The 14,364-nt window shown below is 49.0% G+C and overlaps 4 protein-coding genes across 4 annotated transcripts; 1 reads left to right on the forward strand and 3 right to left on the reverse strand.

The window, feature by feature from the left end:
* The first annotated feature begins 37 nt into the window (after positions 1–37).
* On the forward strand, positions 38–1,303 carry FOBCDRAFT_16410 (armadillo-type protein). Its single transcript, XM_031173924.3, has 2 exons — positions 38–326; positions 530–1,303. The coding sequence occupies exons 1-2, from the start codon at positions 163–165 to the stop codon at positions 1,059–1,061; spliced, it is 696 nt and encodes a 231-aa protein (XP_031050709.1). The 5' UTR covers positions 38–162; the 3' UTR covers positions 1,062–1,303.
* A 1-nt stretch (position 1,304) lies between these two features.
* Positions 1,305–2,657, reverse strand: FOBCDRAFT_16413 (programmed cell death protein 2). Its single transcript, XM_059608415.1, has 2 exons — positions 2,513–2,657; positions 1,305–2,454 (listed from the first exon to the last, which is right to left on the reverse strand). The coding sequence occupies exons 1-2, from the start codon at positions 2,627–2,629 to the stop codon at positions 1,366–1,368; spliced, it is 1,206 nt and encodes a 401-aa protein (XP_059466784.1). The 5' UTR covers positions 2,630–2,657; the 3' UTR covers positions 1,305–1,365.
* Positions 2,658–2,889: 232 nt separating this feature from the next.
* FOBCDRAFT_128416 (TCP-1/cpn60 chaperonin family-domain-containing protein) lies at positions 2,890–9,070 on the reverse strand (the record flags this gene model as incomplete). The annotated part of the gene is made up of 8 exons (XM_059607838.1): positions 2,890–3,134; positions 3,186–4,185; positions 4,233–4,469; positions 4,527–4,548; positions 4,599–4,737; positions 4,774–4,956; positions 5,446–8,748; positions 8,800–9,070. 8 exons carry the CDS (start codon positions 9,068–9,070, stop codon positions 2,890–2,892), a joined length of 5,400 nt encoding a protein of 1,799 aa, XP_059466785.1.
* A 422-nt stretch (positions 9,071–9,492) lies between these two features.
* Positions 9,493–12,791, reverse strand: FOBCDRAFT_215340 (uncharacterized protein). The gene is made up of 3 exons (XM_059609406.1): positions 12,492–12,791; positions 11,612–12,436; positions 9,493–11,557 (listed from the first exon to the last, which is right to left on the reverse strand). The coding sequence occupies exons 2-3, from the start codon at positions 12,360–12,362 to the stop codon at positions 9,942–9,944; spliced, it is 2,367 nt and encodes a 788-aa protein (XP_059464181.1). The 5' UTR covers positions 12,363–12,436; positions 12,492–12,791; the 3' UTR covers positions 9,493–9,941.
* Positions 12,792–14,364: the final 1,573 nt, after the last annotated feature.

Consider the following 14,364-nt stretch of genomic DNA (forward strand, 5'->3'; position numbering starts at 1 on the left):
GGAACCAGCCCGCTCACTCAACGCTAAACCATTTTGGCACGCACAAGCGATTCACTCACACAACCGTCGAAATCTTCGCTCTGCCCCACCATCGCGAACCTCCCTCTCCCCCAGAACATCACCCCTCATAACGACCCCTCCTCTCCCTATAAATCAGCCATAATGAACGGTGAAGATCCGCCTGAGAGGCCTAGCGAGATCTCGTCCATCATCAACGGACTCGAACGATACAACCCTGAGGCTGTCGGCGCCCTTGAGACCTATCTCCAAGACCAATGCGAGCAGAAATTCACTGACTGCAATGCCAACCGAACACTGCTGAAACTGTGAGTGTTTTTGTTATATATATATACAGCACATCTCGGGCTCTTATATGATGACCGTTTGTCAACGTTTCCTATTACCTGACTAGTGTGGCGGGTTGTTCTCAACTTGGCCGCACCTGAAGTCAACTTTAGTGCAACTGAAATGCCCAATTACTCCAACCTTTGGCATCATCACTGCTCGACTCGAGGCTAACTTCCTCAAGATATCAGCTCAACCCCGACCGTATCAAGGATGAGGTGATCACCAACGTCTTGGTCAAGACAATGACCCAGTTCCCCTCCGCACAGTTCTCTCTCGCTCTCCACCTCATCAACCCCTCCGCTGCTGTCACTGGCGACCTCGGCGAAGCTATCACCAAGCTCCGATCCCTCAACGGTCAGCTCGAGGGTGCTCAGTACTCCCGTTTCTGGGCCGATCTCGACGACGACATGGTTGCCGATTTGATTGCCGACATTCCTGACTTTGAGGACGTCGTTCGACACCGGATCGCCCTTCTCGTCTCACAGGCTTTCCGTGAGCTCCAGATCACCCATCTCGAGTCATGGCTCGGTCTCAACGAGGATGCCACCAAGAAGTTCGTTACCGAGGTTTGTGGTTGGACTGTCGAAAGTGACGGCAACGTCAAGGTTCCCTCAAACCCTGACAACGAGGCCAAGAAGGCTGAGATCCGTGAGGACGTCAACGTCGAGCAGTTCTCCAGGGTAATCCGACGGTCGTGGGAGGACACTGTTTGAGCTTTTTGATGAGAGTTTTAGCGGATCACAAGGGATTTTTCGCGCACTTCCCCCACCATCTGATTGGATTCGGACATCACGATTGATGATGCGGAGGGGTTAGGAAGGGCTCACATGGTAGCATGGCGGGGGTTACAAAAACTAGGCGTTTAATCGGACATGTTATTGCAGAGCAATCCAAGGATCTAGAAATGCATAGAACTTTGCGATTTACTACATCGTATCTGGCTCATGTAGACCGACAATGTGGCTTTATTACAGTGCTTTTGATTCGCTATATTTATTTTCCAAATTGTCCTGGTATTTATTTCCCCTTGGACAGCTCCTCCCATTGCACGCCAGCCCATTCTTCAAGGTATCCAACCTCTCCAACTGGTGTTCCTCGAGGCGAGCAATCTTTCTCACATACACCAACAATTATCGTACCCCACTCCATGCCCTCCAAACTCATGTCGTCTGCCTCAAGCTCTGCAATAGCGTTTGGTGTCAACTGCACCTCAAAAACTCGTCTCGCCGTACAGTTGGGGCACCGAGGGATAGCACCCTTGTTCACAGCCTCACCAACAGCATCCTTCTTTGAATACAAGAGAGGAGTGCCTGCAAACTCATAACGAATAACTTGCTCAGGGTTTTGCGCCAGACGGTCTGCAAACTTCTGAAACGTAGCGTCCATGCTCGACTCGAAAGCCTCGCGGTCCAGTATAGAAGGTTCCGCGGCATCAGCATCTTCAAGACGGGCGTTGGTGGGAACATTCGTGGGTGTCGGATCCAGAGTTTCGAAATCGGCGTCAGCTAGATAGAGAGTAGGATATGGCTGGGCCTGAGCATCTTCGGCGGGCCAAGGCTCTGAAGGTTGAGGTGGCGACGCCGGTGTATCCTTAATATTGAGAGACTCTGCGAATGTTTTGCTGAGGGCTGTTGTTGCTGGCTCAGGAGAGACAGGTTTGGCAGGTTCAGGCTGGGAAGTCGAAGAGGAAAATGGGTTCGCAGATCCAGAGCTAAATGGGTTTCCAGGACTGTTGGAAGTGCTGAATGGATTCGCATTGCTAGAGAATGGGTTTGCGCCAGAAGCACTTCCCAATCCCTTAGAACCAAACAGAGTCTCTCCTAATCCAGGTCCATCGTTCTTTGGCTTTTCTTCCTCAACTTTCTTCTCTTCATTGGGCTCTTGAGATGCCTCCTCCTTCCACACCCGCAGACCTCTCAGTGCACGGATGCTGCCGTCTTTGCGCCGGCAAGTCTGTCTTCTACACGCGAAGACATAAATTCGTCGCTCATGCTCAGGGAATCGTTCGGGGAGTTCGCCGTTGAGCTGCAGAATCAATGCCATAAAATCCTTGCAGACTTTGCATCGTGCGTAGGCTGCGCTGGGAGCATTCTCGTCTAACCAGTCCTGATTTCGTTGTTAGTCGGTACAGTTTTGTCTGGTGCGGGACAAGCCAAAGACGTACGGGACGGCCACCGAGTTTGCTGACAGTGTCTTCGTCTGCTTCTTTAGAAGCATATCCCAGGAGCACATTTGTCTCCTCAAACTCGCCGTCCGAGGAATCGGAATCATAAGAGGCCATGATGTTGATATTAATGGGCTTGTTTTAAGTGATTGGTGGTGGGGTAAGTATTTTTTTTTCTTTGCAAAAAGTTGTCACAATGCGGGGCTTAGCGCATCAATGGAAATGTTGGACTACAAACCATCAATACATGATGCACTCATGTAGACTACCTACGTATTACAAATGCTAAAAGCATGCTTGAGTCATAAAATAAGTCGTAATTGTGTATATTACGCCCCAGAGCCTTTTGTCTAGCCTCAATTTTAACGTGGTATCTCCTACATGTGATCATTAGGTCCATCCATGCCGGGCCCAGGTCCGCCTGCTCTACCCATCTGTCGAGCCTTCAACAACTCGTCACATAGAAGCAGGTTAGATGCGATACTGGAGCTGGAGGCGATGCAATTTCGCAGAACTCGGTAAGAGTCAAAGACACCCTCCAGCTCAGGGTCCATAGGTTCACCGGTTTCGAGGTTAAGGCCAACGACGTTGCCGTCAGCATACTCATCCTGCAAGTCCGCAACTATAGCAAATTAGATATTGGCCGTGAATGGTTGGGAATTAGTAAACTTACGAGCATCCTGGATGTCAAGACCGGCGTTGGCAGCCAGAGTCTTGGGAATAATAAGAAGGGCATCAGCGAATGCCTCAACACCCCACTTGGCCTTGCCCTTGACGGACTTGCCAAAGGCATCACTCTTGAGGTGAGAAGCACAGGCAACCTGGAAAGCACCAGCACCAGGAACAACAGATTTGTCGACAATCATGTTGTAAACACTTCGCAGACCATCTCGGACAGCATCTGTCACTTGAGCAATGGTGTGGGCGTTAGGTCCCTTAATCATCAGAGTAACAGACTTAGGGTCTTTGACCTCCTCAACAAAGGTGAACTTCTCCTCGCCGAGCGTCTGCTCGTAGACAAGGCCAGCCCAACCCAGAACATCCTCAGACAAGTCGTCAACGCTGTTTTGAGCAACACCACCGCAAACAAGCTGAAGACGCTCCATGTTCCTTCGCTTGGCCCGTCGGAGAGCAAGAATATTGTTCTTGGCAAGAACATCAAGAGAAAGAGGATCGATACCCTTCTGGTTGATAACAACAAAGTTCTTTGTACCGTCGTTACCGCAAAGCTCCTTCTTGAGCTCGACAATTTTCTTGAGCTTGGCATCGACGAATCGACGCTCACTCTCAACAAGTTTATCACGCTGCTCAGCGCTAGAGTAGAAGAAGCTGGAGTTAATCTCAGTCTTCTCATACTCCAGGCTGACGTTGAGGGTGAGAATGTAGCAGTTCTCGAGTCGCTTAGGCATATCGGGGTGACGAGCACCGTGATCAAGGGCCAGTCCACGAATCAGCCGAGTGTCGGCGGCTGTTCGGTGCTGCATCTTCATAATCTCCACCATGTGCAAATCGGGCTTCGCGGGAGCCTGGTAAATAGCAAGAACGGCGTCGACAATATCGGGTGTAAGCTTGGCGGCCAAAGTCGAGTTGAGCTTGGTGGCGAGCGAGGTTCGGGCGACATTGAGGAGGAGTTCTCGGTCAACTTCCTTGGCGAGTTTGAAAGAGTCGAGGAACTACGACGTTGAGCCAAAGTTTCCGGGGGGCGAGGTAACAAACTCACCTTAAGGGCCTCAACCTTGGCAACCTCGAAACCATCAGTGATGATACGAGGATGCAGTCCTTCAGAGATATATCGGTCTGCCTGCTTGAGAAGCTCGCCAACCAACATAACCACAGAGGTGGTTCCGTCACCGCAAATATCGTCCTGAGCGGTCGCTGCTCGAGCAATCATAACGGCGGTAGGGTTTTGTATTTGCATCTCTCGGAGGAGAACGTTTCCATCCTTGGTCAGCTTGATCTGGGGGTGTCGGTCAGTTTAGGGGTCGTCGTGGGGTATTTTGATAGGAGTTTGTACCTGTCCCGCACCGTCAACAAGCCTGAGACTGTTAGCTTCACATCACCATATGAGAATTCTGATAACACGCACATCTTAATGGTGCCCAGAGGGCCCAGATTGGACTTCAAAACATCCTGTAGGCCTTCACCAGCGCTAATGTTAACCTTCAGAGCTTCGCCCCTCCTCTGCGACAAGCGGGTTAGCAGGTTGCAAGGCAAGGCCACTTTGGCTGCGGGGGGGTTATAGTTTATTGGTATCGACGTACTCGGGACTCGGCCTTGGGGTTGAGGAGTTGTGCTGCCGACATGATTGTAGATCTCAGTGGGCACGAAGGCTATGTCGAGATCAAATAGATCGAGGCTTGAAAAAGCGGTGCTGGTGTACGAGGTTTCGCGATTTCGTAATCGCACAAGCTTGCACCAGCTGGTCACAGGCAATAGCGGATGGGCTAGGCTGGGACATTTTTTCTGCCCCTCCAAGGGGTGGAAAGCGGTGTAAGGTGAGAACCGAAAGGCTCGGTGAGCAACCAATCAGATGTGATTTTTCTCAAAGGATATATGAAGCTATTCCGATATCATAACTAAGTCGTTTCTGCAGAGGCCATTAAGGTCCTTCCGGTCTATCATTCACTCTTCTCCAATATACATCCTAGACCTTTACCATCCAACTTGCCTTCTTTCATCCAATGTGTCTACGAGCTTGAATCATGCTAAGGGTTACTACTAGGGTGTGAGGAGGGGCAAAAAAAAACCTTTTCATTCATCTTTTTTGACACACCGATTTAAGATCCAAAGTCTCTCTTTGTTGTATTTAATCATTCTTCTCTCCAAGTTCCAGTCTCTCTTTTGGCTTACTTCAGACCAATATATACATTCACTTGCAACTCATCTCGTCTAGTCACACTCCGCTCTATGCTTTTTCCAATCTCGCTTCTGACACTCCCCGGAGCAATATTTCACCCTTTGACAACGTGAACACTTCTTCAAAGTAACTCCCTCCTGGTCCTCTGGTTTTCCACAGCTTCGACATCTTTCTACCCGAGTCACTGGGTTCCGCATCTTGGGAACATCAGCAGGGTCAATGACTTCTTCGTTGAACGGAATTGCATAAGTCGGGCTGATTGCAATACGGACTGCATTCGGCGCTGCGTTTTCCCACTCAGGGAGAGACACGAAGTTTTCTGGTAGGAGCCCGTTACCACACGAGCACAGAACCTGTTCACCATCTTTGAGACTCAGTGGAATAGTCGCCCCCTTACTCTTATACTCGCAACTCCTGCTGTGAGACCAGGTACGGCACCGCTCAACCATAGATGGGAGAGCCTTCTTCCAAAGGCATAATTCTGCATCATCTACATCGATACTGCCACATTCAAGTTCCCGGAGAATAAGAAGGAAGGATTCCATCCGGCCCGACGTAATAAGTTCCATCGTGAACGGGATAATAGCTGCATCAATAACAACAGATGCAGCATCGCCATCAATCCGGATGGCGGAGACGAAAACAAGCATGTGAATACCACCTCGCTTCGGGTGGTTGATTGCAAACAAACCGGTCTGGCCAGCCTGTAAGCCAGTGGCAATCATAAACATGGTAAACACAGATTCCTTGAAGTTGACCATCGGATCATGTGAAATTCCGCTTTCGTCGCGCACAGTACGTAGGTGTTTTTCTCGGGCTGAAAATTGCATTGATGTCAATGTTGTCATCCATCGGTTTCGGTCCTTGTTTTCCAAATCAATGACAGGAAGGTTGTTGAGGTTCAGGTGCGGCATGTTGAGACAAGTCGGGACGCCAGACGAAGAGATTGCTGAAGGGTATGCAAAATCCAGCAGTATAGGAGAAGACCCAGGTTGTGCCAGTGGCGCTATCAATTCGATGTAGCCTGTCGTTCGAGCAACTCGAGATTTCATTCCATCCTTGATGACAGGCACCGGAAAGTTGAGAGGGCAAATAAGATCATGCTTGCCGAAAACAATATCAATGACGAAGGGGCTCTTCTGACGAAACTCGATCGGGACCTTATCCTTCAGCAACCCCTTGCCTTTCTTCGAAGTAATGTCCAAGTGTCCAGTAACGGTAGAGATGACAGACTCAGAAGGTGATATCTCGAGCAGAATCTTGGTGGTCTTGTCATCCAGGCCCTGGTTTACCGCATTCTCGAGAGACTTCACAGCACTACATACAGCAGGATAACCATCGTGCCCGGGTAAATGCTTTGTCACGAATACGCTCGCCTTGTCATCAGTGCGCGTTTCAAAGACAGTCATGGTCATTCCCAGAATGGGACCATAAATCAAGGAGTTCTGCCCCGTAGGTGGAACACAAAGTCCCACCAATGCTGAGTTGGGCTCGCTCTGCAGCGTTGAAGTGGGCACATAGAAAGATGCAACGAGAGGAGAATCTCCGGCCCATCCATCCCGATCTCTTTCAATAACCACTTGAAACTCGTCCTCATCAGACATCTTCTTGGTTTTAACATTACCAAAGGAAATTTGGATATCTCCAAATATATTTTGCCATCCTTCGGTAGCGTTATGACTGGATCTCACCGATCCAACAAGTGGCGGTGATGCAAGCCCAAGAGGGTTATTTTGATGTTTATACAATCGAGCAATGGCCGGTCTAGGTACAACTACCGTGACAGCGACTGCTGGTGGAAGGGATTTCCAGCGATTGAAACCTCCATTTTGGGGAAGGCTTCTGCTCTCCTGGATAATCCATGGTTCTGTGTTTACACCAAGAAGGTGAAGCTGAAGGCACAGGTCTTGCATGCCATTGCTAGCCAGCAAAAAGCGATGGTCTTGAGCAATGGAGTCAATGAGAGCTGAGCACATGGATGGCCAGTCTGTTGCAACCCGGGCCATGACAACCTTGAGCATGGTAGCGAAGCTTGTACGGATAAAGTGACCATACGTGTTTGACCTCTGTCCCACATTTGACTGTGATATGTTCTCAGCCTCAAACATGTAGTCATAGAGTGGCGAGAGCAATTTGATAAGCTGCTTTGAGTCGATATGCAGCTTCCCGTGGCGGGCCTGGCCCGAAAACTGGTTGTCTCGCTTCCAAGCCAGTCGGTTTCGGGTTTGCGTTTCTCCTTTTGCTTCGTTCATGAGTCCAAGGAAAATCTCGTCAACATGAGACTCAACCTTGGCATTGGTCCAGTACTGCACAGGACTGAAACCAAGCAGAAGTGAGATGGTCGGCGCATGTCCAGAGAGAATCTTGTCTAGAGCATTCTTCTGATCACCCTCAGACCTGATCAGCAATTCTGTGAAAAGCGACGCCCACGGCTCGTCTTTGAGAAGAGGCCCTGCTGCGAAGAGGATGTTGAGGGCTCCAATGTGGTCGCAAAGGTTTGAGGTATCGATCATATCGAACGCCGATGGCCCTGAACCACCCTTTCCATAGTCCTTTGGATCCAAGACCAATGGGCGTGGGTCCCAGGTTCGCCGGTATAGATTGGCTGGTTTTGCTGTTGTATGCGCCGCCTGGAAACTGTGACAGAGTGTCAAGGCATCCGCAACGGCGAAGCGAATGACAATATTGCTCTGCAACGACTTGAAAGCAGAGATCCATTCATTGAACTGGGTCTTAGCAGCAGCTGAGGCTACAAATTCTTTTCCTCTGATCTTCGGCTCAAGTGGAGAGCCTTCGAGAAGAGCAGCATAGGCCGTGGCCAGATGAAAGCCCAAGACTGGATCACTAGCGTAGTGCAGAATGTCGTTCTCGGAGAGAAGACTTGCAAGGAGCGGGTTTGGCAGCTTGTCTTTGGCTTGGCGAGGTGTGACTGTACCATTTTTCCAATATTGAGCGGATATATCCCCGAGTTTTGTTCCTGCTTGTATTGAAAGTGGCGCTGCGGAACGCATAGCTGACAAGTTGGTGCGCCCTTCACCAAGCTTTTGTTCGTGGATGTCCTTAGATGGTTGGATGTTCTGCTGAAATGTCTCCATATAGCTATCGGATTGACACTTCGATGCCACAGCTTTGATTGACATCCAAACACGACGGACATCTGATAGAGTATCAGCATCGCAGAATCGGATAGATTTCCCCCATATACTGCTGTTCCATTCATCAAGGGATTTGGAGACGCTTAGCAGCTTAGTAGCAGTATCTGATACAATGTTCGCAGTCTCTTCGTCCACGAAAAAGTGGTAGTAGACATTCCAAAGCTGTTCATCACTCAGCTTGCAATCCTCATCAAGCAGGAAGATCAAGAAGAAAGCATTGCGAGCTAATTTCTGGTCAACATGTGTGGTGCTATGATGCAGGGTAAGCCACATACCAACAATCTTTTCGACGACATCGCAACAAGTGAAATCAATTTTTCTCTGAGCTGATCTGATTAGCTTCAAGTGGTGAGGAAAGGTTGACTGGTACTCACGCAAGCCTTTCTCAAGGTATGTTGTGTAAAGAATGTTGCGCAGATCACCACAGCCAAGCGACAGAACAGTTACGTCTTGGCCTTGTGGTACTGATCTGGTCAGGCTGGTCGCTGGTGTATTCCCGGCGGCATAGAGAAAGCTAGTTTTTACGGCAATAGTTGGCGTAAGCATGATCGATCAATAATGAGAAGAAAGTCTCAGGGCTGATGACAGATAGGAAATACGGGAGTAATGTTGTGTCTGAGAAATAAATAAGGTGATAGCGGAGGTTTTGGAAGTATAGGGAAGCTCGGACTAAGGTAGAATATATGTGGCTGCGTCTCATGAGTGGAGTCAGTGAGACGCTGGATGATCTACCAAACATGACAGAGAAGAGTAAAATAGAGGTATAATGATACGTCTGTGACAGAACAACAAATATTGTAATTCCAACTGATCTAAATCGATCAATGGACATCGCGGGAAATCAACAGCCTCAACTCAAATTCGATTGGTGGTAAAGGAGTGTTGGAACTCTCATGTCAGTGTTGACCACCAACTTACAACCATCGAGTCAAAGCAGATCATTATCACATTTAATCAAGGCACAAAAGTTAATCGTCAATGAATATTCCATTGGTAAATTCCATATACCCCCAAAAAAGCAAAAGCCTCAACCTCAAAACTCCAAGCGGCCCAAGGGGGTGTCCGACACCCAACCGCGTTGAGACCTTTGCTTTCTATCAATTTCCCCCAAAAAATCATAAGAATCCTATTCCGGTTCGCCAGTTCCTGCCCCAATAACCCATTGTTAATGATGATGAAAACCCCGTTGAAATACCCAAGTCCTTTTTTACTTTCTTCTCCTCCATCCCTAGTGTACAAAACCGCGAGCGTGCATTACGTAGAAGCGTGAGCGTGAGCGTCGTGAGAAAATGTGCCGCTTCTTCTGGAAACGAGAGACCTCAATTGGTGTAATCCCGAACAAAAAAGTGCATGGCTGATTAAGTACTGTTCCATGGCTTGCGCAAAACAAAACAAAACAAACAATGCTGGGCACAAACTAGTTGCTGCCAAAGAAGACGTCGTCATTGCTGTTGGTGAACATGCCGACGTTGTCGAAATCTTCGTCAAACTTGCTCATGAGCATGTTGGAGTCGCGATCCAGTTGGATAAGATCGTCGTCGTTGGCAAATTGATACAGCATTTCATCATCCGCATTGCTTAGGCCAAGGGGAAGAGAAGCAGCCATGGTTGCCGAGGTGACGAAAGTTGTTGTCCCGGGAATGATGGTCAGATCGTCGTTGTTGATTGAAGTGTTGGGATCGACGTCGAAGAAGTGAGTGGCTGGGGGAGAAGATGATTGCGAGAGCTCAGGTGGTGTGTTGTACTGGCTTGCGATGCTCTTGGAAGGAGATGCCGCGTGCATAGGAGTGCCCTCCATGATGGCCTCCGGGGAGACGTATGAGTGTGCGCTGCCAGTGGAGGGAGAGGAGGCATACTCCTGAAGAGCGGCGGCTGTGATGCCAGTCATGGGTGCTGAAGAGACGGCAGCGAGGGCCTGGTTCTGTGAACTCATTCCAATGTCCATCATGTCATCAAGCATAAACTGTTCTGGTGAGTTGACAGCTGAGCTGTCAGAACAAGCAGAGAATGATGACATTGAGCTGACAGACATGTTCTTCTTGCGGGTTCGCGCCGACTTCTCCATACGAGTCTCGATATCAGGGCGGCTCTTCTTGGGGGGTCTGCCTCGCTTGACAACCTTACGCACGACGTTATCGAAAGCACCAATGCACATGCCTCGTTGGCGGTGTCGAGTAAGAGCATCGTGGCGAGCAAAGCTGTTTCCACATTCGCAAGGGTAGGGTTTGATTCCAGTATGGATCTTGGCGTGTCGCTTGAGATCGTGCTGTCGAACAAAGCACTTCTTGCAAGTGGGACACTGGTACTGTCGGTCATTGAGATGAGTCTGAACATGCGACTTGATGTTCTCTTTGCGGCCGAATTTCTTGCCGCAATCCTCATAAGTACATGTCCACTTGCCGTCGCTGGCGTCTGGGCCACTAATGAACTGGGCAATCTCGTCCTGAGTGACTCCGGTCTCTGTCTTGGTCTCCTCAATGTTGATGCTGGCGATGCTGGCAGCACTTGCGATGCTAGCAACTGACTCGGTGCGGCGATGGGGAGAGTGGCGACGAGAAGGTGTCTGAGAGGGGGTTCCGCAGACAGATTGAGTACCCATGGGATAGGGTTGGAGTTCAGGCTTGTTGTCAAAAGATCCCATGTACTGTGTCATTTGAGGAGTGTTGGGAGTGGCTTGTTGTGGTAGTTGGTTGTTGAGACCATGGATTTCTTCCCGGCCAAAGTCGCTCTCAATCTTCATGAACTCGTTGTTGAAGCTGTTCATGTTCATGTAGTCAGGTGTCGACATTGGCAGTCCACTGAAGGATGACTCAGGAAGAGTATTTGACCGAGCTGGGCTAGACATGACTTGCTCAGAATGTTGTCTGATGTCTTGGAAGATGTTTTGAGCCCTTCGGTTTCCTCCGCGGTTCCTCACGGGCTTGATAGTCTCTTCCATGGACTCATCATATCCATCGGCAAACCGACTTGGCATGCCCTCATCCTTGACCAATCGGTCGTGGGGAGTCTCAATTGGCGTAGGGGGAAAGTAACCTTGCTCAAGGTTAGCCGTCTCAGGCATTGTCATAGTCCAGCTGAGCGACTGACTTTGTGTGTTCTGGTTCTGGTTCTGACTTTGGTTCTGGTTAGGAGGCGTAGCGGGTCTTGTCGTTGAGTCCAAGGTCTCAAACTTGTTAACGCGGTCCAGAATGCCACCACTTATCCTTCTTGAGGCTCTCCTTGTACTGGAGGTGTCACCTTCAGAGGACCAGCCCTGAGCGGAGGAACCCTCAGAAGGAAAGTTGATGAACGTTGGAGTTGAAAGTGCACTGTCATTGTTAAAGATATCAAATTCCTTACCTCCCGACATATTGTCACCGTATGCAGCCTGTTGGCCCTTGCCCATCATCACGTTAAGATCAGTAGTGTAAGGGTCAAAAGGAAGTGAGTTGGGGTCAAAGCAGGACGGGTCGAATCGTTGTGTCTGAGGAGTTCCATGAGGTGACATGAGATAGTTCTCACTTCCACTTGGGGCCAGGTTGGCGTAAGGGTTCTGTGTGCCCGGGCGTGCTTGAATGCGTTGCTGCTGCGCTTCTCGCAGAACTTGCTGCGTAGAAATATTGGCTAATCCTGTGTTGTTAGTATTCGTACTTACCATGTAGTTCTGCCTTGTTGCTGCTGAGTTGATGTTCTGGTTCTGTTGTCGTCGAACATCTAGGCTGAGGCCGCGTCGGTGTACGGTTTGTCGTTGTGTAGTTGGCAGATTAGGGATCTTGGCGCCCTCGAAAGCAGACGGTGTCGAATTTTGACGCCGATGCTGCTTTTGTCGGGCGTGAAGTCCTGTTGGATTGGACAGCATAATGTCGCAAGGGGAGTCCGGAAGGGAATTGTCGTCGGTCGATATTTTGTCGATGGGAACCTATAGGTCCGAAACTGTTGATATGTCAGTCAACTTCTCCAATCCTTCACTGCACTTCATGCTCCTTACCTCACGCAGCGCAAGCACAGAGCGCCGGGCTAGTGGAAAGTTGTTGTCGTTCTCAGTCGAGGTCGACTTTGCGATATAAGTTCAAATGTGGTTATGCCTGTAAGGCAATGATATTGGTTTGTGGAAGTGCTCTTTTGTGTGTTTGAGCTCTCCCGAGAGATGAGATAGATGCAATTGATGTACAAGCTCTGATTGATCTTGTTCTGTATGTATGTATGGATGTGTGTATGGAGTAGCTTTGGTGCTAGATGCAACAAGAGCAGCAGTGTGGATAACTTGGATCTTTGGGGTTGATAGTGAGATCGAGCTAAAAGTAAATAATCACCAGGGGCAACCAGAATCAAACCACTAAATCCAGCTTCACCCATGCTCAGCCGGTTACCCTGGCACACCTTGGCGGCTAGAGCTGCTAAAAGAGTGTGGCAGCCAACTTCTGAGACGTGACCTGGCGACCGATGGTTCATTACACCATAGAACCATGTTTATTCTCGGGGCACATCCCACTTCCTGATCATGATAAGATTCTAGCCGAGGATTGACCACTGACCACACTCAAAGTGATCTCATTGTCTTTCAAACTTGATAACTTGCATTCCACGATCCAATTCCCATAACAAATATTGATAACTACTTCGCGGTTTGAAAACCACAGCCACAGTACCTCTCAGCTCAAGCAATTCGAGATGTCGCAGGGGAATAGCATCATTACCTTATTCCCTGTTGCTACCATAACAACCTAGGATTCCAGCACATGTCTCAGTCAATGGCAGCTGTAAACGACAACCCCTGTAGCTGACGCAGATGACGTCTCGTTTCAGGATCAACACGATCACATAAAAGTGAGGTTGTCTCAAACAACCTGGAAATGAGAAAGCCTAGGTCATCGTCCATACCAAGTGCCTCTGCGCCATTGGACATACAAACGCTCAAAGGCCTCCAACTTGTAACTGCATTCCAGCCAAACAGTGAATGGCGATATCCTGTGTCACCATCACCACATTGAATTGAACTTATCGTAGGACGTTGCCTAGGTTCCCCAGTCCATGACTGTACATTCAGCTCTTAAGTGTCCTCGCTTCGGACGGGAGGCGTTCTTCAGCACAAGGCATTGCCTTGGAATCTCACCATTCCTTATCATTGACCTAGATCCTGTCGCTCTTTGATACAACACGATCTAGAAACCTCACCGCCAATGGATTAATCCATGGTCTATCCAAAGGCAGTCCTTGGTTTTTTTTTTTGAGACAAGTACAAGTCCTGCGTTTTGTCAAAGTTTGCAGTCGCTTCTTCGTTCGGTCGTCATTGTAAACAAACCTCTCCCGCTGAAGAGGCAACACCGTTGAACCTTAATTTTTGCTATGCTCGGCGTTTACTGGACATCTTATCGGTATTTTTGCCCCCAGAGATGGCGTTTTCGATTGAGTTCAACACCATACGCATCAGCATATAACCGGGAGCTCTAAATAACAAAGCAATCTCATTATCAATATGAACAAAACGGGCGTCAGAAGCCAAGGAAATGCTGATATGTTCATAAAAAGTCTCCAGGAAACTGTCATCGTGTGAATGAAAAACGCATCGTGATCCAGACTCCAGACCGTTGCTTCTGTTTTTAACTCCGACATTTAACACAGTAATGAAGAGTAGTTGTTCGTATACAGAAATGGTAATGCCCAGAGATCGAGATCGAAAACATTCAGTAACTGACGGCCTCTTTCCCATGAAGACAGAGTCTTAGAATGAAGATGATGAGACAAAAGCTCATACTCGTAGAGTTCCTCATTCATTGACCCAAGCCTCTCCAGGTCAACGCCGTGGGTTGCCAGGATAGTCGGCCCCACACGGCCGGCGCTGGTCATCACCACTTCCGCCA

The sequence above is a fragment of the Fusarium oxysporum genome, chromosome II (genome assembly GCF_013085055.1).
Source record: "Fusarium oxysporum Fo47 chromosome II, complete sequence".
Classification (NCBI taxonomy): domain Eukaryota; kingdom Fungi; phylum Ascomycota; class Sordariomycetes; order Hypocreales; family Nectriaceae; genus Fusarium; species Fusarium oxysporum.